The sequence below is a fragment of the Marmota flaviventris genome, chromosome 12 (assembly GCF_047511675.1).
Source record: "Marmota flaviventris isolate mMarFla1 chromosome 12, mMarFla1.hap1, whole genome shotgun sequence".
NCBI classification, from domain to species: domain Eukaryota; kingdom Metazoa; phylum Chordata; class Mammalia; order Rodentia; family Sciuridae; genus Marmota; species Marmota flaviventris.
Window position 1 is genome coordinate 92,621,421 of NC_092509.1, and position 25,177 is coordinate 92,646,597.

At 36.8% G+C, this 25,177-nt stretch overlaps 1 protein-coding gene across 2 annotated transcripts in view; it reads right to left on the reverse strand.

Moving 5' to 3' along the window:
* Hmcn1 (hemicentin 1) overlaps positions 1 to 25,177 on the reverse strand; it is a 385,362-nt gene that overhangs the window by 42,162 nt on the left and 318,023 nt on the right. For both annotated transcript variants that reach the window (XM_027934946.2, XM_071600213.1), the window contains 14 exons: positions 25,038 to 25,174; positions 22,391 to 22,532; positions 21,204 to 21,348; positions 20,700 to 20,827; positions 20,144 to 20,300; positions 17,619 to 17,740; positions 17,253 to 17,417; positions 15,564 to 15,671; positions 14,884 to 15,021; positions 14,101 to 14,235; positions 10,162 to 10,431; positions 7,539 to 7,729; positions 3,911 to 4,124; positions 263 to 397 (listed from right to left, as the gene is read on the reverse strand). In XM_027934946.2, coding sequence (XP_027790747.2) covers positions 263 to 397; positions 3,911 to 4,124; positions 7,539 to 7,729; positions 10,162 to 10,431; positions 14,101 to 14,235; positions 14,884 to 15,021; positions 15,564 to 15,671; positions 17,253 to 17,417; positions 17,619 to 17,740; positions 20,144 to 20,300; positions 20,700 to 20,827; positions 21,204 to 21,348; positions 22,391 to 22,532; positions 25,038 to 25,174 — 2,187 coding nt within the window. The remainder of the gene's footprint in view (positions 1 to 262; positions 398 to 3,910; positions 4,125 to 7,538; positions 7,730 to 10,161; positions 10,432 to 14,100; positions 14,236 to 14,883; positions 15,022 to 15,563; positions 15,672 to 17,252; positions 17,418 to 17,618; positions 17,741 to 20,143; positions 20,301 to 20,699; positions 20,828 to 21,203; positions 21,349 to 22,390; positions 22,533 to 25,037; positions 25,175 to 25,177) is intronic.

Below are 25,177 nucleotides of genomic sequence, written 5' to 3' on the forward strand. Positions count from 1 at the left end.
ATGGGTTTTCCATGCTCAACACCATATAATTTTGTCAATTCTAATATTCTCAGGGGGTGATTCCATGGTGCGGAATGATCTCTTTCTTTACTTCTTTCCCAAGTGATATATGCATATTTTTCTCATGAATTTGCACATCTGAGAAACTGAACTGAATGGGTTAATAAACAAACTATATTTTATTACTACATAAGAGGGAAACAAAACAGAAACCATTCATTACAGATCAAGTACAAATAAAAAATGGAGTGCTTTTCCCTACCTTTCACATAAACAAATCCGATCGCCTTCACAAAACCCACGCTGTTCTCTGCAGTGCACACGTAAGTGCCCGAATCCTCTTTTGACACCTTTTCAATAACAAGTTCACTGTGTCCATCGCCACTGTCGGTGTGGGCTGAGGGGAACAAGTCAGGAAACAACACAAATGTTTCTCAGAAACCTCGGAAAAGGTTCACAACCGCTCAGTATTTTGCAGGTTAGATTTATGAGTCGGTCAGCAGCGAACCAGAGAGACCTCATCATGGCATTGGGCAAGAGAGGCCTTTCCACAGATTTCTCCCTCTGGACTGTTTACTGTGTCTATAGACACTCATTTGAAAAACAGCCAGAGGAACAGGAAAAGTGAATGAAAACAAACATTTTTTTAAAAAAAATTATTTTAGATTAAAGTGAACCTTTCATCTCAGTGTGTTGCTTAAAACTGGCTCAACATATCTCTGGGTTTCAAAACATCTTTCATTCAGAAATATGGCATTTTCCATCTCATTCCACTAACACTTTTCCTCCCAAACAATTTCATCAGAACATGAAAAACCTTTTCAATTACAATTCAACTGACTTGGCAAGTCAGAGGGGAAATCATGAAAATATATGCTAGTTAGGTAATAACCACAACATGAACCGATTTGTAATAAATTTAAACGTTATGTTATTAAGTCATAAATGGTGATGACATAAATATTTACAAAGGCGGTTATAATATTTGGAAGAGAATGTAAGTTAAACATGCTAATCTTTTTTTTTTTTTGTTCCTCAGAAGCAAATGTTATTCTTTAATAATGAAAATCAACCGTGGAGAAGTACTCTCTCACATCAGCAAATACAAAGAAGAGTAACTAAAAGACATTTTACTTCAAACCACTATAACCAGGTACCTATGTCAGAATTACCTCTGAAGGTTACAAAAAAACATTTAGGTCCAGGCCTCACTTTTGGAGAAGATTGCAGTGGAAAAGGGGGGGCGGAGGTCAGGACCCAAGTATTTTCATTTTATTTATTTATTTTTTGTGGTGCTGGGGATAGAACCAGGCCTTGTGCATGTGGATCAAGCTGTCCATCACTGAGATACACACTCAGCCCTGGACCTGTGTATTTGTACAAAACTCTTCAGGGAGGTACTGGGGAACAAAATTGACCAAATTATGCTACGTGAACATGAGAATATGTCACAATGTATTCTACTTTTATGTATACTTATAATGTACCAATTAAAAATAATTTTAAAAATGCATTTATTTGAAGAAAAAGGCTCTTCAAGTGACTCTGCTGCTTCCTTCTGGTTGAGTTACTGCATTTAGCTTAACTGGGCCTCTTGGGGTTTTTTTGACCATTGCTTAGGGGTGGTGGGTGCCTGTCTTGCAGATTATCCAGAAACAGTAAAGAGCTTGGCTTCTGACTTTTTTGGAGTCTTTCTCAGGTCTTTTTTTTTTTCCCTCATGAAGTTACTTTCTCCTTTTTTCATTTTTGGCTTCTTTCCCAAGAAAGACCCCTTGGGTCTCAGGCTCTGTAACTTCTGGGGTATCTGCAGCTGGCAAGATCTTTCTCTTTTTGCCATAAGGTGTGTCTGGGACCAGGACTCTTTTCAGAGTAGAGATTTTCAGTGGCATGTTTTTGCATCTTGACATTTTCTTATCTGGTATTTCCTCACTGGTACCAGTTATGAATTTCATCTTCAGATTTACCTGGCATTTGGAATTGGGTTTTACTGCACCAGTGTTTCTCTCGGGTCCTTCGCTGGAGAACCATCCATTTCACACACTATGTTAGGACTGCTGAAGGCTTCTTCCTCTGTTGCATAGACTTTGGTTTTTCTTCTTCCACTTTGGCTTTTCATGATTCTTCTCCTCTTTCTTTTTTCTTCACCTCCTTTCCTTGAGACTACAGAAGGGAAAGCGACTTCTTGGCTCTCACACATAGGAGTTTTAAGCTTTCTCACTTCTCTGCCATGTTTCGTGACATTAATGATATTTTTTCAACAATGTGCTGAATCTGCATTCTGGTGTGCCCCATGGGTACAGTACCACAAGAACCACTTTCAAAGACATTTAAGACAATTCTACCTATGGTGCCGTTGATCACTTTTGGTAAAATCTTGGCTGGAATGTTTATAGGTACTGGAACGTTCTTCCTCTGATAGAAATATTTCCCTTTGTATGAAGATAAAAGCCACCTAATTCTTTCATCAGTGAGGAAGACAAGGAGGAAGTCAAAACTGCCCTCCAGGCAGAGCTTGGCTTTCCTGGCTTTAGAGTCCATTTTTAGCGTTCACGAAGGAATAATCCAAGAGATGGTTTTAATTTCATGCTTGTTCAAAAGCTTTCTATAGAAACATTCTGTCTGTTGAGTAGATATGAGTTCATCCTTGTAAGTAAGTAAACAGATTTCTGAAAATCTGAACAATACTTTCTTAGTTCTTCTGGAATTTCCCATGATTCCTTTTAAAAGCAATCTTTTTTTTTTTTTTTGGACTTGGACTTGCAATGTGCCAAGGGAGCTCACATGGCCTTTCTAACCTGAACTTTGTTTAGTGTCTTCTTTGGGTCTGGGTCTGCTGGAGTGGAAGTGGAGGTTGCAGGGGTGGCTGAGGCCCAGGGTGGGGAGAGGCTGAGGCCTCCATTTGGCTCTCACCTCCTGCAGATGCATGCATGGAACCTACTTGCTGGTTCCTCCAGCGCACACGTGCATAAACATGTTAATTTTAAAACAACAGGTACCAAATCAGATTCTAAAGCAGCCAATATCTAATTTATGTTGAGTATGTTTACTTTGCATGCTTTCCCCCATTTATTTTTTAAAATTTCACGATGTTGAATATTAAGTGGAAAATAAACTTTAAAACTCCATGTAGCTAATTAGTAGTATGCCTTCAGAAAACAGTACTGATTAGATTATTTAGACATGGTTTTTCTTTAGCAAGAAATGCTATTGCTATTAATTAAGATAATATAGTTGATGAATTCCAGTCATTAAAGGAAATCTTAACAGCAGAGAAAACCCTCAAGCTTCTTATCATTTTTCTAGCAAGACACTTAGCCAATGCTAACAGTGGGCTAGGACAACTCATCATTACTGATGATCTCTTAACACTGATGACAAAGCCCCATGAGTACACATCTGTCTTCCCAGGAAGGAGTGCTGCTGGGTCCCGTGCATTAGGTGAATGTGTAGTGAAAATAAACAGTGTCTAAGAATTTTCTACACAACCATCTACACTATAATGGAGATTGGTTCATATAAAGAGAAGCAGAGTTTTCTGTGAGATGAGGTGAATCTTCAGGACTCCAACAGTAACCACCTTAATCCATTTATCAATGAGGGAGGTTCAGCAGCTGCCTTTACATAAAATATTGTCTTCTCATGGGGATGGAGGTTCTTTCTGAGGTTAAAAAATATACTCAGAACATGCAATATATAGTCCTGTGATCAACTGATCCTTTTGTAAGAATCAACAGTGCATACATACTGAGTTGAGGGTAAAATCCAAACAGAGGCACACATGTTACAGCATTTAAAGCAATCAGCCTTTCCTTTGTAACTTTCAGGCAATTCCCAGAACTAAAGGAAACAGAGACTGGTCTGAACTTCTCTACAGGTACATTTATTCACTTCTGAAAAATCAATCACCAACCTGGAATAATATTGGTATTGAAGGTCCATGTCAGTTTGGGTAATGGAACACCAGTTGCTTTACAGCTCAGTTGGAGCCGTTCCCCTTTATTTAATGACACATCTCCGGGAAGTTCCGTAAAAGTGGGAAGAACGTGTACGGTCAGGCTGACAGTGTGCATATCTTCACCGGCAGCATTGTTAGCAACACAGGTATAGATGCCAGAATCTTCCGGCTAAAATTAAAAAAATTCACAGTGCTTAAGATTTCATAATCTTACATCATCTTACATAAAATCTATAAAATTGCAGCGCTTGTTCCTCCAGAGAGCACTCTTACATAAAGGCAATTTAAATTTCCACCTTTTAGTCTTAACCATCCCGTTAGTTTTCCCATAGCACAATTTAAACTGTATAAGGAGTTTAAACATAATCTCAACCTTTACAGAACTATAACAATCTTTTTATAGCAATAAGATTTAAGAAGACTTTACTAAACATCAAGTATAGAAAACATCAAGTTTATTACTCACCAAGAGTATTGCTGTTCTGTCAAGTACAAATAAAGAACAGGTAATCTCAATGGTATCAACAAGATACCAAAGACTTTCCAAATTATCATAATTAAAAATGGTAAGAATGAGGGTATTATTACCTACAGTTCTGAAGCTTCCCTTGCTAAGTGGAAGGGCCAGCTCTCTTTGCTCATGACACTGGACGGATTGGCAGCATCCCATAAAACTCTGACTCCCTTGCTTGAAACCACCTCTTTACCTGGTTTCTAGGGCACCACTCTCCCCAGGTTCCCAGCCACCTCTCTGGCTACCTCTCCTTCTCCATGTACTTTTGCTGTCTTCCCCTCGATATCAATCTCTTAATGTTGGCATGTGAGGAGGCTCAGTCTTTGGTCCTCTTTTCTTGTCTAACTGCTCAAGTCCTTGGTGATTTCATCCAGTGTCATGGCTTTAAATACCACCCATATGCAGATGACTGCCAGCAACTCCAGCTCAGATCTTATCTCCAAACTCTAGTTACAATGACCTCATTCCAACTCTCTGAATGTCTAGTTGATACTTGATGGCTACAGGTGACACCGGAAGGGAAGAGGGGAAATGGGGAGCTTAGTTTTGGATATAGATTCCCAAGTCCCCTTGCCTGTTCCCATGGTACCTGTAGCTGTCATCTTCTCAACTGATGGCTATTTCTTCCCCCAGTTGCTGCTGCCTCTCAGATATTTGAGCTATTCTCTAGTTTTTCTTTCCAGTCTCTATATGTAACCCATTAGGAGATGCTAGCTTCACAGCGAATGCAGCATCATATCACTTCTTATTGCTTCTCTGCTGTCACTCTGCTCTGAGTCCTGTCATTTCTCATCTGCCTCCAGACTGGTTTCTTAACAGTTCTTCCTGCTTCTATCCTGTCCTCTCCACTGTCCACTGTCATCACAACAGCCAGTGCAGTCTCTGGAAACACCAGTCAAGTAATATTGGACCCCTGTTCAAAACCTGCAAAGGAGTCTGACTTTTACTAAGTAAAAGGCAAAATCGACCCACTGACCTACAAGACTCTACATGATCTGGCCTCCATTTTCCTCCTACTTCTCTTTTTCACTCTTTGTGTTCACTGATCTCTTCTCTCTCAAATTTACTTGGCGTGTTCCCACTTAAGTTCTTTGCCCTATTTTCCCTGCGTAGTGTGCTCCTTCTGTGGATATTTACTTGGCTAAGTCACTTCCTTCAGGTTTTGCTCAAATGTCACCTTCTCAAGGGACTTACCCTGACCCTCCTACTTAAGACTGTAATCTGCTGCTCCAACTCCTGCAACCTTGATCCCACTCTTATTTTCATAATCCTTTTTTTTCAGGCATTGTACACATTATTTATTATTTTCATTATGGTTTTTATCATCTATTTTCTCCTTCCAGAAATAAGCTCCATGAGGACAAGCTGCTTCAATTCTTTTGTTCCCTGATGTATTCCAGTGTCTGGATCAGTGCTGGTTGCAGAGATGGGGCTGAGTATTTTTAATGGTTGATCTAATTATTCAATGCATCTGGATGCATTAAAATACTTATGACAGATGTTTCCCCCCCTTTTTAAAATCCAAGAATAAAATTTTGTTTGGAACCGAAGCACCGGAGAATTTGAAATGTAAAGTTTATAATTATTCATTTATAAATGCAAACCCAATTTGATTTTTCCTTTAAGACAAACAAGAATAAATCATATTCCCTGTAAGTCCCTCCCCACCACTCCACACACAGTCTTAAGCTCTCAGGTTGTGACAGCTCAAGTTTAAAAATCAAGATTTTTATGGAAATGAAGTATTTAGAAATCTGGATCATACATATATTATTTTATATTATTATAGACTTTTACATATTATTTATGTCTCTCACTTGGTATTTATAAGGTACCCTATTGTTGGTACTCTTTAAATGTGCATGAGTCATTGCTATATTAAACTCTAATTATTTTAGCTGTTTCATTAAATAATTAGAAATTATTTAATCATTCAATTCTTTAAGGTCTAGAAGAGTGATAGAGGGGCCTCATTCATGGGCATGGGGGTAATGCCCACCAGAGAGATTTAGCCATTTAAATAAATAAGCAAAAAAGATTTATGTCTATTTTATCAATTCTAAAATTTACATTTTTATCTTTGAAATCTCTGAAATTGGGATGCAATGTAAACATCAATGGTCTGCTGTGGTTTACTTATCACTGCATTATTTCTTTCTTAGTGGTGCATAAAATATTGGTGCATCTCACAGTTGGTGGAAACAGATTTTAATAAACACAATGTCTGCTGGCAGAGCTGATGGGAGTCGTGCCTGATGACCCAGCCGGGCCCTGGCACTAGGTGTGGTCACCCAGGGTATGGATAATTGGTTGAGATTATACTCTAAAATGAATAGTATCAATTTTATCATTGTAATCTGTTCAAATTTAACTCTATCCAAACTTTGTAATGAAATTTAGACATTTTTAAGGTTCAGGAGAAAAACAAGATGTGTACAAAGGCTCAGAAATTGACTTACAGTTTAAACATGTCCAGTATTTGGTGTCAAGTCTTGATTCTCTCAAACCATGTGAGATAATTTTTTAAGCAGTCATGTATGTGTACCTACATACAGATTTCTCTTCAAGTGGGCTACCACTATAAAACTGAAATGTTCCAAATACTGACTATTTACAGATCTGGAGAAGTACCACCTGAGGATATTTAAAAACCTCAGTGTGCATAGGTCCTTAAAATTTTAGTTATTAAAAAGGGTTATATAAAAACCTAAAATGAAAAAGCAAAACACTACTTTCCATATTTGCTTTACAGTATCTCAGATACTCTTGTATCTTCTTTCTTCTTATCATTCCCAGACATGGTTACAAATACAGGCTATAGCACAGAATTTTTTCTGATAAACACAGATTTCAATAAAATAATTTTAGAAGGAGAGCACTATGAGTTCTGATTGTCTATTATATCCCATTACAGGGATATAAAATAAAATATGTATATGATAAATCTTACAACCTGAATTTATGAATATTTTCTTTCATTATTAAAGAATATACTTCCAAACTAAATAACCAAAAGAAGGTGCATTTACCATGTGACATAATGTATCTACTTACGTGTTTTAAACTTACCACAGCATTTTCCAAAATGAGTTCTCCATATGGTTCAGCAGTGTATTTTCCTAACAAGTTACCTAAAAGAACATTGTCTTTTTTCCAGTTAATTGCTGGTGTGGGGATTCCATCAGCTACACATGGAAGAATGGCTTGTGAATTCTCATTGACTGTGTAGTGCACTTCTGTACTTCGGATCCTGGGTGGTACTGTGAAGAGTCATCCAGGAAGTTGAGTTCAATGTCTTTATTCACATTGAAAATTAACACACAAAAGACTGGTTTGAAGATAATTTTGCTAGATATATTAATATTTTCACAGGATTTAAATGGATTATTAAGATCTTCATTTACTTGCTATAAAATCAATGAATATTTTTGATGCAAGCAAGAATTCTATTGTATTTGAGTTTATTGAACATATTTACATTTCAATTTCTGAGCAAATGTGTTGGAAATCTTTATCTTTTATGCGCCATTTTGAATCTTCCATATTTGGTTTCTTCTGCTTTTTGGATTAAAGTAAAACAAACAGAAAGACTTCTATGGCTGTATAATTGCTGGCTTTGCTCTCAGGTATGGAGAGAATGAATCAATAATAGTCACTACAAAATACTATAATGCACTCAATATTGAATATCACAAAATGCTGTGGAAAATATTTTTTGCAGTACTTCACATATTTTACAACAAATTCAAGTAAAATCTGATCAGGAAATTTAATCCACTTTTTACACTGCCACAGAGGAAACTTTTATATTGATTTCATAACTCCATACATTGTAATGCCAAACACTTTCTATGATCAAATGCAAACCATCTGAAATTTAGGCAATATAAAGATGAATTGATTATTTTAGTGACAAAGAAATATGAAATACCTTAGTAGATTCAGACCTACGATATTTACTGCTAAAAGAAAGACCTAAAAAATGAAAAGTCAAAATATAATTTCTTTTCAGATAATTAATTTTGGAATTATTCAAACATATTTGTGAGAAATGGACCATGTTAATGGATTTTTTAAAAAGTGAGAGACAACAGTTGGAAACTGCTGTATAAACTTTAATATTTCATCCTTTATTTTTCTATGATTTTCATATGAGTAAATATATATACATTATGGGAATGATTATGCCTAAACATTAAGATAATTTGGAAAACAAAAATCTGTTTACTGAATGGTGCATCATATTCAACTCATTTTTTATTAATTTATCTTGGTTTTCTTGGAGTTGCTATTTATTTTTTTTTGCAGGGGATTATAGAGATACAGTATTAGCACACATTTCAGTTCTTTATCTTTCAAAATAAAAAATTAAGGCTATGAATTCACAGCTGATTTTTAGATTCGGCTACAAACTGTACTTTTTTTAAAAAATATTTTTTTAGTTGTAGATGGACACAACATCTTCGTTTATTTTTATGTGGTGCTGAGGATTGAACCCAGGGCCTCATGCATACGGTGCAAGTGTTCCACCACTGAGATACAATCCCAGCCCAAACTGCACATTTTAATATGCAGCATTCTTATTTTTATTATTTTATAAGTAATCTGAAAAAAAACATGCCTTTAAAGTACTTTCTAGCTGGGGTTGGAGCTTTGACATTAAAAGTTCATTAAAAATTTCTAGCTTTACTGCATTATGGGTAGGAATTGTGGTCTAATATTTTCAAAACTTAATAACAATTTCTTTGTTGTTTAGTATATGAGCTATTTTGGTGCCTTTTCTATAAATAGTTGAAAACAGAGTATTACTTATTTAAAGGTAAAGAAATAATGTATTGATATACTTCAGTTATGTTGACTAAAATCAAGGATGTTATTTGAAAAACTCATAAATGATGATGTTAATGCTGGCTGAATTATCTACTCAACTAAAAAGAAATCCACTCAAAACTATAACTATGAATTTGTAGTAAATTCAAATATACATAAAAATAAGTTTTACATATTTTTGGAAAAAATTAAAAACCAGAAGCTACTCATTAAAATAAGTTACCTCTGAAAAATAGTAGTTGAAAACAGTTTAATTTGCTATTGTTTCCTACTACTCTCACAATAAGGATTCTATCTTTAGTCTTAAATATACTATAGAAACTAAAATATTTCAATGCTGACTTTTAGATTTTAGTTAGCTACACAAAAGGGAAAAAAGGATAGTTTTTCTATCCTTTATTTATCCAAAATAGACAAAATATTTTGCTATTTAAAAATAATGAATCCAGTACATTTCCAGTTCCCATTGGGTTCAAACTATTTACAATGTAGGTCATATGGTGATTAGTTTTTAGCCAACATGACTGGAACCTTCAAGAAGTGAAGCAGAAGATTCATAAGAACACCAATGGCCCTCTTATAAGCCAATGACAGATCCCAATCATCACAATGTGAAGGGATTATCGGCAGCACATTATTTTTTCCAACAATATTAGTAATAATCTCTTTCACACATGTATGTTCACACAAAGGTAAATATAACCACAGAAAAAACATTTTCAGGGCAAGTGCACCTTCCCAACCCATGCATACACTTTGGATTTCTGATTTTACATGGGTTTGATTTCCATATTTGCCCTTGGTGGTCTTTTCTCTTGCCATGATAATGAAGCAGACTGAAATACCCCGTTAAACAACCTACCATGGACGGTGAGCTTGGTGCTCATGCTGCTGGATCCTGCCACATTCGCTGCCATGCACATATATTGACCAGTGTCACCGGGCTGAGCAAATGCTATTTGCAGAGCTCCAAAGCTGAGCATGCGCTGGCGGATGGATTCCACAATTGCGTGCCCATCTTTATGCCACGTGATGTCGGGTGGTGGGAAGCCATCAGCCTCACACGGCAGCGTGACGGGCTTGTCCACAGCAATGACATATTCCTTTGGCTGAGTGTTAATGACTGGAGGAACTAGAAGACAAAAAGATTCAAACTTTGTCTTAAAAGCCTGAGAGTTTAAAATTACGTACTACAGTACTGATCTAGCCCAGTCAAGTAACACTGATGAATAACAAAATTCTAAGTTCACCACATCCACAAAGAAAGGAGCACTACAGTTTGTTTTGTTTGGAACTTTAAATTCCCCAAGTGTATTTCAGAAAATTAGTCTGTATGAACTTTACAAAGAAAGGTAAGTGACAGCTGATTTTGGAAGAGGAGATAAACATGTATTCATGAAGGTTTGCATGTCTAGAAAATTTAGACTGTGTCAACAAAAGTATTTTCTTTAACATATAAATTATGTGGTTCACTTTAGGTATTAAAACTTTCAAAATAGAACTCTTTGAGTTTTGGGAAATATTGTACTACTGGAAGATCCTTTTAGTTATGCAATTTCTACTGAGCTTGGCAGGATGTCTTAAACATCATGGCAATATTTAATAAAGTGTTATTTGAATGAATGAAAAATGAGTAAGTAATGGAAAATAATTATATAAGTAAAATTATTCCCATTAGAAACAAATGAAAAAGCTTATTTAAGGATTCCCCCCCCTAAGTGTTTACAAGAGGCTGACCACTACTTGGGTATGGGCCTGTATGTTGTAACAAGTATTAAAGCATCCACCAAAAAAAGACATCTGAAATAATTATGAATATCCACATTAAGTTATTCATAGCAAACAAAATGTGTAGTTAAATTTGTGCTTACCATTATATACTGTATCTGCAAGAAGAGATTGAGTCTATTCAGTATTTTTTCAGGCCTCTAGAGCACATGATAATCTCCGGTTGCTTTTGGAATGCTTAGATACTTTTCATTACTTAATGTGTTTTCTCTCAATTACTCTTATATCAATAATTTTAATCATTTACTGAAGAAAAAACTCAAATCTGAAACCATTCTTTTGTATGATCTCTTCGCTGATGAAATAAATGAATGCTTTTGGGTCATCATCCTACTTGAATTCAATTGCATTCAATAAACTGCTCTCTTCTTGAAATACTGTCATCTCTCAACCTTTGTCTAGTTCTCCTCTGACATCTCTGTCCTCTCCTTTTTGTGTGTGTTTACTGGGTATTTTTATATTTTATTTTAAGATGGGCTCTCTACATTGTGTAGTCTGGCCATCAACTTGCAACCCTCCTGTCTCAATCTCCTCAGTAGCTGGGATTAAGGTGTGTGTGTGTGTGTGTATGTGTGTGTGTGTGTGCCCGCACGCCTGCGCCACTGCACCTGGCCCTCCTTTGTATTCTGTTCTCCTTTATCAGAATTCTATACAGTGCACTATTCCCTGACTTTGTCTTTAGCAGTCTTTTTCTATTCACATTTTCTTTTCCTAGGTGATCGCAACCAGTTTCCTGGGTTTAACACGAATTCCAAATACTTACTTTACACCATACATCTCTCATGAGCCCCAATATATATATATATACATGTTCAACTGTCTATTTGACATCTCCACTAGGATTTTTAATAGTTTCCTACATTTACATGATTAGACAGAAACCACCATTTCCTTCTCCCAAAACCAGTTCTTCCCTTTGCATTCTCTTGTGGCACTATCATCTACTCATTAGCTCAAATCTGAAGCCCAAGAAACATCATTAATTTTTCTCTTTTGCTAACCTCCAATTCATCAGCAATCCTCACTATTACACCTCCAACAAGAGCTTAAATCCGTCACCATAATACCTCATCTAGACAAATCTATCCATTCTTCTATCTCTAGTCTTGTCCTTTGTCTAAACTATCATCTACGTAGCAATAGAAGGTCTTTCTAAAACCAAGTCACAATCCTGGCTGTGGCCCTATAAGACTCCCAGTGTACAGACTGAAATCTCACTCCCCTTGGGACCATCGCACCCTCCATGCCCTGGCCCTGCCTGTTTGGTTGATCTCCTCCATCTTTTGCCTACCTTCCCATTGTGTCCCCTGTCTGGCCACACTGGCGTGGTTTCTTCTCTCTCTCTGCCCTGCTTTGGGCTCATTGCACGGACACTCTGTCAACCTGCCCAGGCTCATCCTAGCTCACTGCTCAGGTGTCAAATGTTTCCCATGCTGCACCCCAAAGAAGCCCTGTAAACACTAATCGAAAAACATCATCAGGTAGCTCCAATATCATCATCTCTACATAGTATATATCAGAGTTTATCATTATTTCATTTTAGGAATATATTAGTTTTCTTCTCCATTAAAATATAAACACCACAAGAGAAAGAACATGCCTGTAATGCTTAATGTGCTTCCACATATTGAGACTGAATAAACATTAATACAAAGAAACTGAATTTGCAATCTGCTGGAAAGTGGGCTTGACTATATTCATTAGTTACCATAAGAAAGTTGCGCTACAAGAAAATTCAGACTCTACTAATTCAAATCCAGTACCTTGAAAGCTCTTTCCAAATCACTTCATATTCACAAAAGGAGTACATGCAAGATAAGTAAATTATATCAAGAAAATATCAGTTAAATGTGAAAACATAAAAGCCCTGCTTTTTTTTTTTGAATAATTTTTCCATCAAGTTAGTTTAATGGCAATTTTTAAAAAATATATTTTACAGTTCAGTGTTTCAAAGTATAACCAAATGTGTATGGTGAAAAAAAAAAAGTTTTAAAACCACAACACATGGGCTGGGGATGTGGCTCAAGCGGTAGCGTGCTCGCCTGGTGTGCGTGCGGCCCAGGTTCTATCCTCAGCACCATATACAAACAAAGATGTTGTGTCCGCCGAAAACTAAAAAATAAATATTAAAATTCTCTCTCTCTTAAAAAAAAATAAAACCACAACACATAATCTACCATGAGACACAGTACAGCTGTCCCCTCAACTCCCAACCTGCAAGAGATACCTGAAAATCAAGAATGGTACTGAATTCTGCTCATTCTGTTTTCCCCATACACACATCCCTGTGAAAAGTTTAATTCCTAAATTAGGAATTCATAATAAAATGGGACAGTTAAAACAACATACTGTAATAAAAGTTATATAAATGTGGTTTCTCTCAAAATAGCTTACTGCTCTTTACCTTTTCACTTAATGGCTTCTCTTTGGCATATCTGAATAGCCAATATCATTAATGTTGTGCTTTGGGACTATTATTAAGAACAATAAAGGTTACTTGAACGTAAGCACTGTGATATTGTGACAGATGGCTGGTAACTGAGATGGTTACCATGTGACTACTACCTGTACATGGCATGGGTATGCTGGACAAAGGAATGATTCAAGTCCTAGGTGAGATTTTTATCATACTATTCAGAAGAAAGTGCAATAAAACTTACGGATTATTCACTTTCAGAAGTTTTCACTTAATATTGTCAGACCATGGTTGACTGTGGGTAAAACTAAAATCATGGAAAGCAAAATCACAGTTCATGAAGTGACTACTGTACCCAGTGAAGTCTGATAGAAGTTAAAATTATGATGGACACTTTCATGTTCTTACATAAACAATGTGAAAAGAAATGCAAAACTTCAAACTTTCTTCTTCATAAAAGTAATAGGAAATCCAACAGGAAAATGCAAACCAAGAATGTTGAGAACCATGGGTGAAAGGCACTGTTATTAGAGACAATGACATTTGGCATATGTTGCTACAAACATCTTTGAAGACAGAGATGAACTAGTCAGGTACCTTGGACATTTAACTTGATTTTCCCCAAGGCTGTGCCAGCTGGGTTCTGGGCCACACACATGTAAGTGCCAGCATCCTCACGAACAGCTCTGGAGATCTGCAAGCTGCCACTAGGAAGAACTGCATGGCTTTTGCCTGTATCATAGTTAACAAAAGAAAAGTGACATGAATTTTCATTTTGAAAAAACATACTACCAAAGGCCAAATGTTCTCTCTGATAAGTGGAGAGATCAAAAATGGGGAGGGGGGAAGCATGGGAAAATGGAGGAACTTTGATTGGGCAAAGGGGAGGGAGGATGGAGAGAGTGCAGGGGGGAGGTAGGTACGTGGAAGACTGCACATAAGGTGTGACACTACATCACCAGAGAAATGAAAAGTTGTGCTGCATTGTGTACAATGAATCAAAATGCATTTTGTTGTCATATATATCTACTTAAAATAAATTTTAAAAAATTGGGCTGGGGATGTGGCTCAGTGGTTGAGTGCCCCTGAGTTCAATCCCCAGTATCCAAAAAAAAAAAAAAAAAAAGAAAGAAAGAAACAACAAACTATAAAGCCCATATTCTACATGAAGCATTAAACCTGGAGTTGGTAGGACTGTAGGACAAATAAATACTATGGACCCTGTATTCATGTATTTTTAAATTAAAATGAGCATAAACACAAATATATGTAAGTAAAAATGGGAAATACAAATACAAGTAAAGAAACATCAACTTACTGACTTCTGAATTATAGACACTGGATGTGTCCTGATTTTCTTGATAGAAACAGTGGTAGTACCTGCTGTGATCACATTGATGCCTTCCTTCTGCCAAGTAACGAAAGGAGTAGGTGTCCCTGTTGCTTCACATGGTAGCAAAATGGGGTTGTTTAGAATGACATCTAGTTCACTTGGCTGGGGCTGAATGATTGGAGGCTCTAAAAAACCAGTCAGCAAAATGAACAGCACTAGTCAGTGGCAGAAATGTCACCATGGTGATGAGCTGAAGTATGCCCAAATCTATCATTCCTAAGTACTGATTTCATTGAGTAATAGAAAAGTAAAGATCGGCTACATTTTGGGGGCTAGCTATGATACAGTTTGCATTAGAAGAACTCCATTGGAAGACTAGAAGCTGAAACAAATTATAAATGTCCAGTAAGAAAATAATTTGGGGTTGTTCTGTGTCATTTGTTATCTGTATGTCTTTTTAAATCTATTGAAAAACATCTTCCAGGCTTTTGCATACTAAGATATTGCTGTGGTTTATAGTTCTACATAGTACCATATTCCAAGAATAAACATAAATTAAAAATTGCAGAGCAAACAAATAGACAAATAGACCCTCAAATCCAGCAAGCATTTTTCTTTTTGGTGCTGAGATCAGATCTAGGGCTTTGTACATGCTATCAAGAGCTCCACCACTGAGATACACCCCAGCCCACCCAGCATCTCTTAGTGAGTAAATAACCTTCCATACCTTGGACACGAAGGGTCACATGTCGGTGTGCAGAACCAGCTGCATTCCTAGCAACACAAGTATATCTTCCCGCATGATTTAATTGAGTGGAAAATATTTCAATTGCTCCTAAGTAGAAAAAAGTTTTAACGTATAGTGTATATTTTTTCCTCTAGTTCAACAAATTGTCTCCCCCCCTCCACACCTAGCATAGTGGTCTGGGCTTATATTCATACCTATCCCCTGAAGTGTCTAGTATAGTTCTTTTTTTATTATTATTAACAACTTTATTGAAGCATACTTTACATCGGAGCCACCCATTTAAATGCACAATTTGATGATTTTTATTATATTTACAGAATTTTGTAACTATCAATATCACTTTAGAACATTTCCATCCCCCCAAAATGAATCCTGGCTGCTCCAGCCCCAACCCTAGACCACTAAGAATCCATTTTCTGCTTTTACAGATTGTCTTTTCTTAACACTTTATGTAAGTGGAATTCTATACCAGGTGATCTTTTATGTTTGCCTGTTTTCACTGTGAACATGAAGTTTTTGAGGTTCATAAGTTGTAGCATGTAGCGATATTTTGTTAAGTTTCATTGCTTGATATGGGCATATCACATTTTGTTTATCCATCCACTAGTTAATGAACATTGTAATTGTTTTTTAAAATTTTTTTAAACTGTCAATGGACCTTTATTTTACTTATTTATATGCAGTGCTGAGAATTGAACCCAGTGCCTCACACTGTTAGGCAAGCATTCTACCATTGAGCTACAACCCCAGCCCTTATAATTGTTTTTTGACTACTGTGCATGAAGCTGTATGAAGATCTGTATACATGTCTTTGTGTAGACAAATGGTTTCATATCTCTTGGGTAGACATCTAGGAATGGGGTTTCTGGGTTTATGGTAACTATGTTTCACATTAAGAAAGTGAAACTGTTCTCTTAGCATAGTACTTGGTGATTATGCTGGAGGGTAACGAGCTTCTATTTTATGATTTGAATTGCTACCCATGTATGTAGGTTTCTGAGACAGCTAAAAAATATTTTGCCATAAAAGTAAAGTTGCAGCCTGAGATGTGACAGCTACCAGCACTATCAAAAATAGTAAATTACAGGACTTAGCATCCAACCTTTCCTGTCCTGAATTCTAAAAACCTTGAAAGCTAGAACCCTAATTTTTAGTCTCTGAAACTTATTAAAGTACATAGCCTGTGTTAGGGACTCAATGTTTGAACAAAAAGTTTAAAAAAAATTTGTAGTTGTAGATGTACTCAATACCTTTATTTTGTTTATTTAGTTTTTTATGTAGTGATGGGGATCAAACCCAGTGCCTCATGCATGCAAGGCAAGTGCTCTATCACTGAGCCACAACCCCACTCCTAAACAAACATCTTTATTTACTTCACAAGTAAGGAGAAGATTGGCTAAACACTGGGTTAAGCATACATGCACATATACACCAGTGAGCAGGCTTATTATATTCAGATTAACTGAAGTATTAATTTTTCCCTGGATCTCTTTTTCCTCCTCTTTTCCCTAGCTCCGCTTCCTCCTTGAACTGTATTTTTCCAGAAGCATCAGTTTAGCAATGTAGGCAGATTTAATATTTTATTCTGTGGCAACAAAAGTCCAGGGAAGCCCACCCAGAAATAATTAATCCAATTGATAGATGTGAAATCACTGAGCTTGGTCCTACCTGAGGACAGAATTCGATAGCCATCTCCCCTGGGAAGCAGTCTAATACCATTTTTGGTCCAGTGAATTGAGGGAAGTGGAACTCCCGAAGCTGTGCAGGTTATTACTGCTGGGGCCTGTCTGGTCACCAGGAATTCTGTAGGCTCATCAGCTATGGAAGGTGGAACTAGAACAATAACAACAGAAAGAAAGAAAACCACACAGTTCCAACCCTCACACATTTCTAAAACCTGTTATCTCCACCCTGGTCCTTCTGCTCTGAAAGTGAATTTAGGTAAGTAGAGAAGGAAGCCCTTTTGTGAAGAAGTAGAACGATGACGTGAAACCATCCTAATAACTTCCTATCCCTTTGCTAGGCTCATCCTACCTTGGACAGTGAGGTCTACGGTCCTCTGGTCTGCCCCGGCATCGTTTGTCACCGTACACTCGTAGGTTGCAGTGTCATCCACAGAAGGGGAAATAATTACTAGTGAACCCGAAGAGAGCAGCCTAGAAGAGAGATTTTAAGGCATGAGATCCTGTAAATCAATTTCTATATAGTTTTCCAATTGGTTCCCCAGGGTACTGTGTTGGTAGTGGAAGGAAACACAACTCCTCCTTCATATTAAAATGAGCATCATTTATTTGATGCATGCTTTGTGTATTTAAGTTTAATAATATATGGCAAGGAGTCTCAAACATGATATTGATGGGAAGCAGTTGGCTGGAAGGATTGCCTGAAGAGGGAAGCTTGGATTTTCTGAATTCATATATCATGATTGACCTTGTTCTCCAAGGAGAAATACAATATAAGGAGCACATTGATTTATTTACTATTTATTGAGCATGGACTATATTCTTGGACCAATCTGAAATGCACTACATAATTATTTCTAAATTTCACAATAACTTTGCAGATCGGCATTATATTATTTCTACTGACAAATGTGTAACTACAGGTCTGTCTCATTCTTTTCTGTACTTCACATGTCTCTTTACACGTGATGGCTATCTTGGACATGAATAATACATACAAAGTGTGTATGTGTTCATGCAAACACAAACCTCCCATACAGTGTGTATGTACACACACACAATACAGTATGCATATACATGTATGGTGCCTGTATATATATATATATATATGCATTGTGATACATACACACACATATAACATACATAGCATGTATGTCTATATATTTCAGTAGTCTTTTTCTTAACCTCAAATCAAAACTAAAACAATACAGATCACTTCAAAAGTTTTAGAGGTTTAGTAAACACACATACATGTTTTAAGTCTAATTGGCTATTTTTATGTCTTTTTCTTTTTCTTTTTTTTTTTGTACTAGGGATTGAACCCAGGGGTGTTTAACCACTGAGCCAGCCTTTTTAGTTTTTATTTTGAGACAGAATCTTGCTAAGCTGTGTAGGGCCTTGCTAAGTTGCTGAAGATGGCCTTGAACTAGTGATCCTCCTGCCACAGCCTCCCAAGTCACTGGGACTACAGGCGAGTGCCACCATTTTCGTATTTCAAACTGTCCACTGACAGAATATAAGTTATGTGGTTTAATGGAAACATATTTGATGTACTTAATCCATTTTCCATGAGATGGACACTTAAAGTCACTAAATTCACCTGCCCAAATAGAGACAAATAGAGATGACAGAATTTCAGTAAATCAGAAATGACTTCTGTAAAAGTAGAACTACAAGAGCGTTTGTTTTTGGCACTATAGTGAACCCTTTGACAGGATAACTGCCTTATTAGCTCAAGTGAGATAAAAGAAATGATGCTTACCTAACCAGAAAATCCCAGTGATTTAAAATTTAGCCTTTAAAAAACATACTGCCATATTACGAGTTATGTCAGTAAAGCTGGAAAAATGCAAAAAAATTGGAGAAAATTCTGTTTTTTTTCCTCCCCACTCAAGCTGCCAAATATCTAAATTGTATTTTAAGGTATAAAATTTGATTTTTATTCTAGAGCTTGTATTTACTTTTACTGAGTATTTTTCTTTTATATTAAATGGTGCTTGTATCCTTTGTCTTTATAAAATTTCAAAAGACGCTAAATAAGTAAAGTGGGATTAAAAATCTAATCCTATAGACCTCGCTGACAGTCATCCATAGGGTTTGTGTACAGAAAAGTTGCATCTTTAATTCAGAAAAAGATTTTCAGTTGTGAAATTAGTTCCACATTAAGGTAAAATATTTTCTACATATCAGCTTTCTTCAAACTTTATGTGTTTATTATGCCCCCATTTAAAGAGTTAAAATGTTAGTTCTTTTAAAAAATTATGTTTCTAACTGGTAGGTATGGAAGGTGGAACTAGAACAATAAAAACAGAAAGAAAGAAAACGACACAGTCCCAACCCTCACACATTTCTAAAACCTATTTATCTCCACCCTGGTCCTTCTGCTCTGAAAGTGAATGTTAGGTAAGTAGAGAAGGAAGCCCTTTTGTGAAGGAATAGAACGATTATTTTACCACATTTGTTAAGTGAAATAAGTCAGGCACAGGAAGAAAATCCTGCATGTTCTCCCTTACATGTGGAAGATAAAAAAATTGATCACTTAGAAGTAGAAAATAAAATAATGGTTACCAGAGCCTGGGGAGGAGTCGGGGAGGCAGGTGCAGAGAAGATGTTTAATGGATACAGAAGTGTAGTTTGAAAGGAGGAATATGGCTGACAACAATTAATTGAATATTTCAAAAAAGCTAGAAGAGAAGATTTTGAATGTCCTCAATACAAAGAAATTACGTATGTCTGAAGTGACAGATAGGCCAGTTACCCTGATATGATCATTATCCATTGTATATATGGATTGAAATGTCACATTGTACGTTATAAATACGTACAATTACTATATGCCAATTAAATATAAATCATATTGAAATAAGTTATCCTTACCTGTATGAATTCTGATTTTGATCCACATTAAGAAGATGTCCATTTTTCCTCCAATTGATTGATGGTTTTGGTATTCCGGTCGCCTCACAAGCCAGAGTAACTTGGACATTTACTGTTACAGTTATGTTGGTAGGGCCCGGAGCAATGGACGGAGGAACTAAAACAACATCACCAAATAAAAAGAAAACACTTTCAACAAGTAGTAACCATTCAGTTCTACTGAACTGAAATTAGTCATTAGTAACTTGTCTCACAGTTACAAACAAACAAGGCTCTATTAATTTAAATAGTGTTGTGCTGACATTAGCACCTTGACTATTCATATAGTAACTTGTCATTAGTAACTTGTCTCACAGTTACAAACAAACAAGGCTCTATTAATTTAAATAGTGTTGTGCTGACATTAGCACCTTGACTATGCACCTTGACTATTCATAATACAATGTGACATGCATAAATAGTTTTTGATGGCAAGGTCTTCATGAGCTCAATAGAACAGGTTAGCAAAAAAGCATTTGACCCAAAGTCTGGATGTTGTATATCAACCCATATTTACCATGGACCTGTAAATCTATGCGCCTACGGTCTGTTCCAGCAGCATTGGTAGCCATACACAAATATCGCCCAGTGTCGGTGACATGTGCTGATTGAATGTGAAGGAATCCATTTTCCAATATGGAGTATCTATAAGAAAGATCACAAGCGAGGTCTTCCAAGTCAGCCTTTTTTGATTATTTACATTTTGACAGAGGACGGTTTTAACAATGGTGATGTCCATTTTCAGTCTTTGTTTTCTGTTTCTGATGACATATATTTATAATTACCTTGGTGGAAGAAAAGAATACCATGCAAAGACACACAGCAGATGGGTTTGGGTTTGTGAATGGACTGTAGTCATTAGGCCAACATGAGTTAGGAATTTGAAAATACTAAATTTTGATTCTTATATTAGGATAAAAAGACTAATTCTGAATATAGTAAGACCAAAATATGCATTAGAAGAAGATTTAAAGATGTATATCTCAGTTATTACAGAACTCTTCCTTTCCAGAGCTGTTACCTTGCATGATTCCCAGCTAGAACAGCTCCATCCTTTCTCCATGTTATCCTCGGGGTTGGCACACCTTCAGCAGAGCATTCCAGAACAGTTGACTTATTTAAGAGAATGACAAGACTCTGGGAGCCACCCTTGATGTTTGGAGGGACTGAACAAGAGAGAAACATGAGAAGATTCAGTTGAACTGAAGACTATACTAACAGTCTGAGATGGAATATGAGCCTTGTGTCAACGCTAATCTGGGTTAGTATAGGTAGAACCGAGGTTAAATTCCTCAAGTCTTACTCTAGATACTCTGTTTTAAAATAAAGAATAGATGGGGAGGAGGATTTTAAAATCCCTGATATGGAGTATAAAACCTGGCTTTCTGGGAGAGAGAACGGAACAAAAATCAGCGCTAGTTTGGTGCAAATTAAAGATGATATTTCTTATTTCTCTTTGGCCAAATAATGGTCCGAGAATGTTAACACTGGAACAACTTCATTTTAAATGAAGAACAGAAAGTGGGCCGTTTTAATGAAAAGCACATCTGTTGTTAATCTTGCAAGTCTCAGAACATGTATTTTATTAATCATTGAGTTCATGTGGGAATAGAAATCCTGAATTTTAATTTTAGCATTAGAGATATTACTTGTGTGGGTCACCAGATATGCTGTAAAGTCTGTATATTAAAAGTCCAATGGGACTGTTTTGGGGAAAAGCCTAAATTATCTGCCCGAATTTTGGCAAATTTTGCTATTTAAATATCACATTGAAGAAAATTACAGTACTATGGCAGTATTTAAGAAAATTATAGTCCTTGTACATATATAGTATACTCTCAAGCCACCATCAATAACAGTGAACAAAATGATGAGCCATTTGTCATCCAGAGATTCAGTGTACGGACACCCTCAATGACTCTGACCTGAATGATGCGAAACATCTGGATCTGCTAATAACAACTGGATATATACACATTATCTTCTAAGATGGAGTAATGTATCTCAATTATGTTTTTCTGAAACTAAGTTAATTTGCAATATACCCCTAATACAAGTACTACATGTTGTCTTTTTCAAAATAAATAACATAACCACAAGGATTCAGTTTGTATGTTCATGAAAAAAAAAAAAAAAAAACCATCATCTCTTTGAAAGGCCTGAGGTTAAATTTTTAAATTGTGAAAAAGTGAATAATGTTTCACTTACCATTCACAGTGAGAATAAATTCTCTTGTGGTCTTTCCTGCAATGTTGCTGGCAACACAGGTATAATTGGCAGTGTCACCTAGGTCTGCATTGTTAATTTGCAAGTATCTCCCTCCAGATAGGATTCGCACTCGAGGTGTTGCCTGGATTCAGCAAGAAAAATTTATCATTAAAATGTCAGGAAAAGAGACAGTTTAGTTGAGCCTCTCAGAGCCCTCAAGCTTGTGCCTTTTTTTTTTAAACTAGTTGTGAGGATGACTTAAACCTAGTGACAGTTTTACCATGTGGGGACATTCTGCCCCGAATCTAAGATAAAGCAAGCAGAGTTGAGATTCAGAGAATGGACACACATGCTTTGATATGTACTTAAAGACTTCTATGAAGCTCTCTTTCTCCTGTATCTTCAATCTCTCTCTTTCAGCAAATAAATATGTACAAATCTCTATTTAAAGAAGAGTCCAGGGTTGGGGTTGTAGCTCAGTGGTAGAGCACTTGCCTAGCATGTGTTAGGCACTGGGTTAAAGTCTTGGAACCACATTAAAGTAATAATAATAATAAATGATTGTACCCATCTGCAACTAAAACTATTTAAAAAATATTCTACACTCCCTTCTACTTCCTTTTCCTCCTCTGACTCCTCAAACAATGGTAACTTGCTTCCTACTCCAATGCCTCTGTTGCAGAACCACTGTCCATATCTTGAGTCACCTCTGTGTTGCCAAAGCCAATGGACACAATGTTATTTAGATATCATGTGCCTTTTTTTTTTTTTTAAATTTATTTTTTAGTTATCGGCGGATACAACATCTTTGTTTGTATGTGGTGCTGAGGATCGAACCCGGGCCGCACGCATGCCAGGCAAGCACGCTACCGCTTGAGCCACATCCCCAGCCCCATGTGCCTTTTCTTAACTGCTTCCTCTTTAGTTGGCTTTCGTGACACGAGTGTCTCCTGCTTTTGATCCCAGGCTCACTGAGTCCCCCCCCTCAGTCCCCTTCATTTCTCTTCTTTCTTTGCTCACCTTGTAATTGTCAGTACTGTTGAAGGCTTTGTTCCCATTTCACAGTCCAACTGCATACAAACAGAACTTCCCCAACAGGTTGTACCAAGAGGACCACCACATCAAAGATGTTTTATTTTAAGGAAATATGGAATATTACATCACATTTTTTTTGTTGAAATATGAACTCATATTTTTAATGATTTCTGAAATTTCCTTAGATTGTAGACAAATAAAACTCAAAATGACTAAACCTGAACTCATCATTTTTTTCTCACTAATGGGTTTACCCTTTCCCAGTACTGACATCACTTGGTTCTATCTGGAATCCGTGTGGACTTCTCCATCATCAATACTCATCAAGTCCTGCACTTAACTTCCAATGGTCTGGGGGGAAATGCACACATGGGAGATGGGACTGTGGGGGCTAAGTCAGACCACGAAGGACCTCGTGAGTTAAGCTTAACTAGAATCCTGAAAACCATAGGGAACCATCAGATTTTAATAAAGGTTTATTTCAGCTGTACCAACTAGCCTGCAGGCCCTGGAACAGAAACATTCATTCCTTTTGTTGTTAGGACTTTGGACGCACCATTGCCTGTGATTGGAACCTCTTCTTTCTACCCCAGTACATATCTGTTCTTTGAAAGTGAATCGCCCATTTCTAAGAGGCTGCCCTGTGCTCTTCCTTACCCTTCGGCCTGGGTTGTGTGTTTCTCCTCTCTTGCTTCTAGTCCTCCAACATATAATTCATCAGTAGTATCCACTCTATAATCTTTGATTTACCTCTTTGTCTTTTCAGACAGTCTGTGATCTCCTTGAAGGTCAACACTACTGTCAGTGTCAATCTTAGTGCCTAGCATTAGAGTAGGCACACAATAAATAGAAACAGCTGTGTTCAGTGACATGCAGCATGTCTCAGTGTATAAATGACTCTCAGAACTAGAGCTCTACATATGGTTTGGTAGTGGCGAAAGTCATTATGCATTAGATTTGGGAGGACATAAAATCTTTTTATAATTAACTGCTGGCAACACAGTGTAAAACAATAGGTTATGCTAACAGGATGAGTAAGAACAATGAAAAGGAAGAAAAAAATGATAAGTAACTACTGGGATGCAGATAATCAGAGGGTTCAGAGTCAAAGGTTTTAGCCAGTTCTAGAAGACACTGAGGATCCTGGGCTGTAATGCTCTTGAGAGCAGACAGACATCACCTAGGTGGGAAACTTTAGAGAACGTATAACTATGTTGTTCAAGGATTCTAGTGCAAGTCATCTGGTATCTAGGGGTGTAGATCTTTGGGATCCAGGTTGAGATCAGGAAAATTCAGTAACTGTTTCACCCTAGACACTTGGCAAGATAGATTATTTCTTTTGAGACTGATGGTTTCTTCCTTCTCAGGTAAACAAATAGCAGAGTTTTTCAAATGGGCTCCAGGAGATATATGCACAGGTTAGCTTCCAGAGTGCCCTGAATCTATCTTTCTTTCTTTTGATCCATAATCAACTATTAAGCAAAGACTAAGAAGGCATCTGTGCTGGCCTTAGCAATGTTGAGTACTTGGTAGTGATGTTATTTGGTTTTGACTATCTAGTAAAGACTCCACAGCTTTTGAATGAATCTGTAGAGTTTAGCGAAAGATTTACCTGTAACTTCTCTCTGTTTTTGAGCCACATAATCACAGGTGGGGGTACTGCGTCTGATTTGCATTCCAGTGTCACTTGTCTGTTCCGTAACACGGTGAAATCCTGGGGCTCATCAGTTCCAGCAATATTAGGGGGTACTG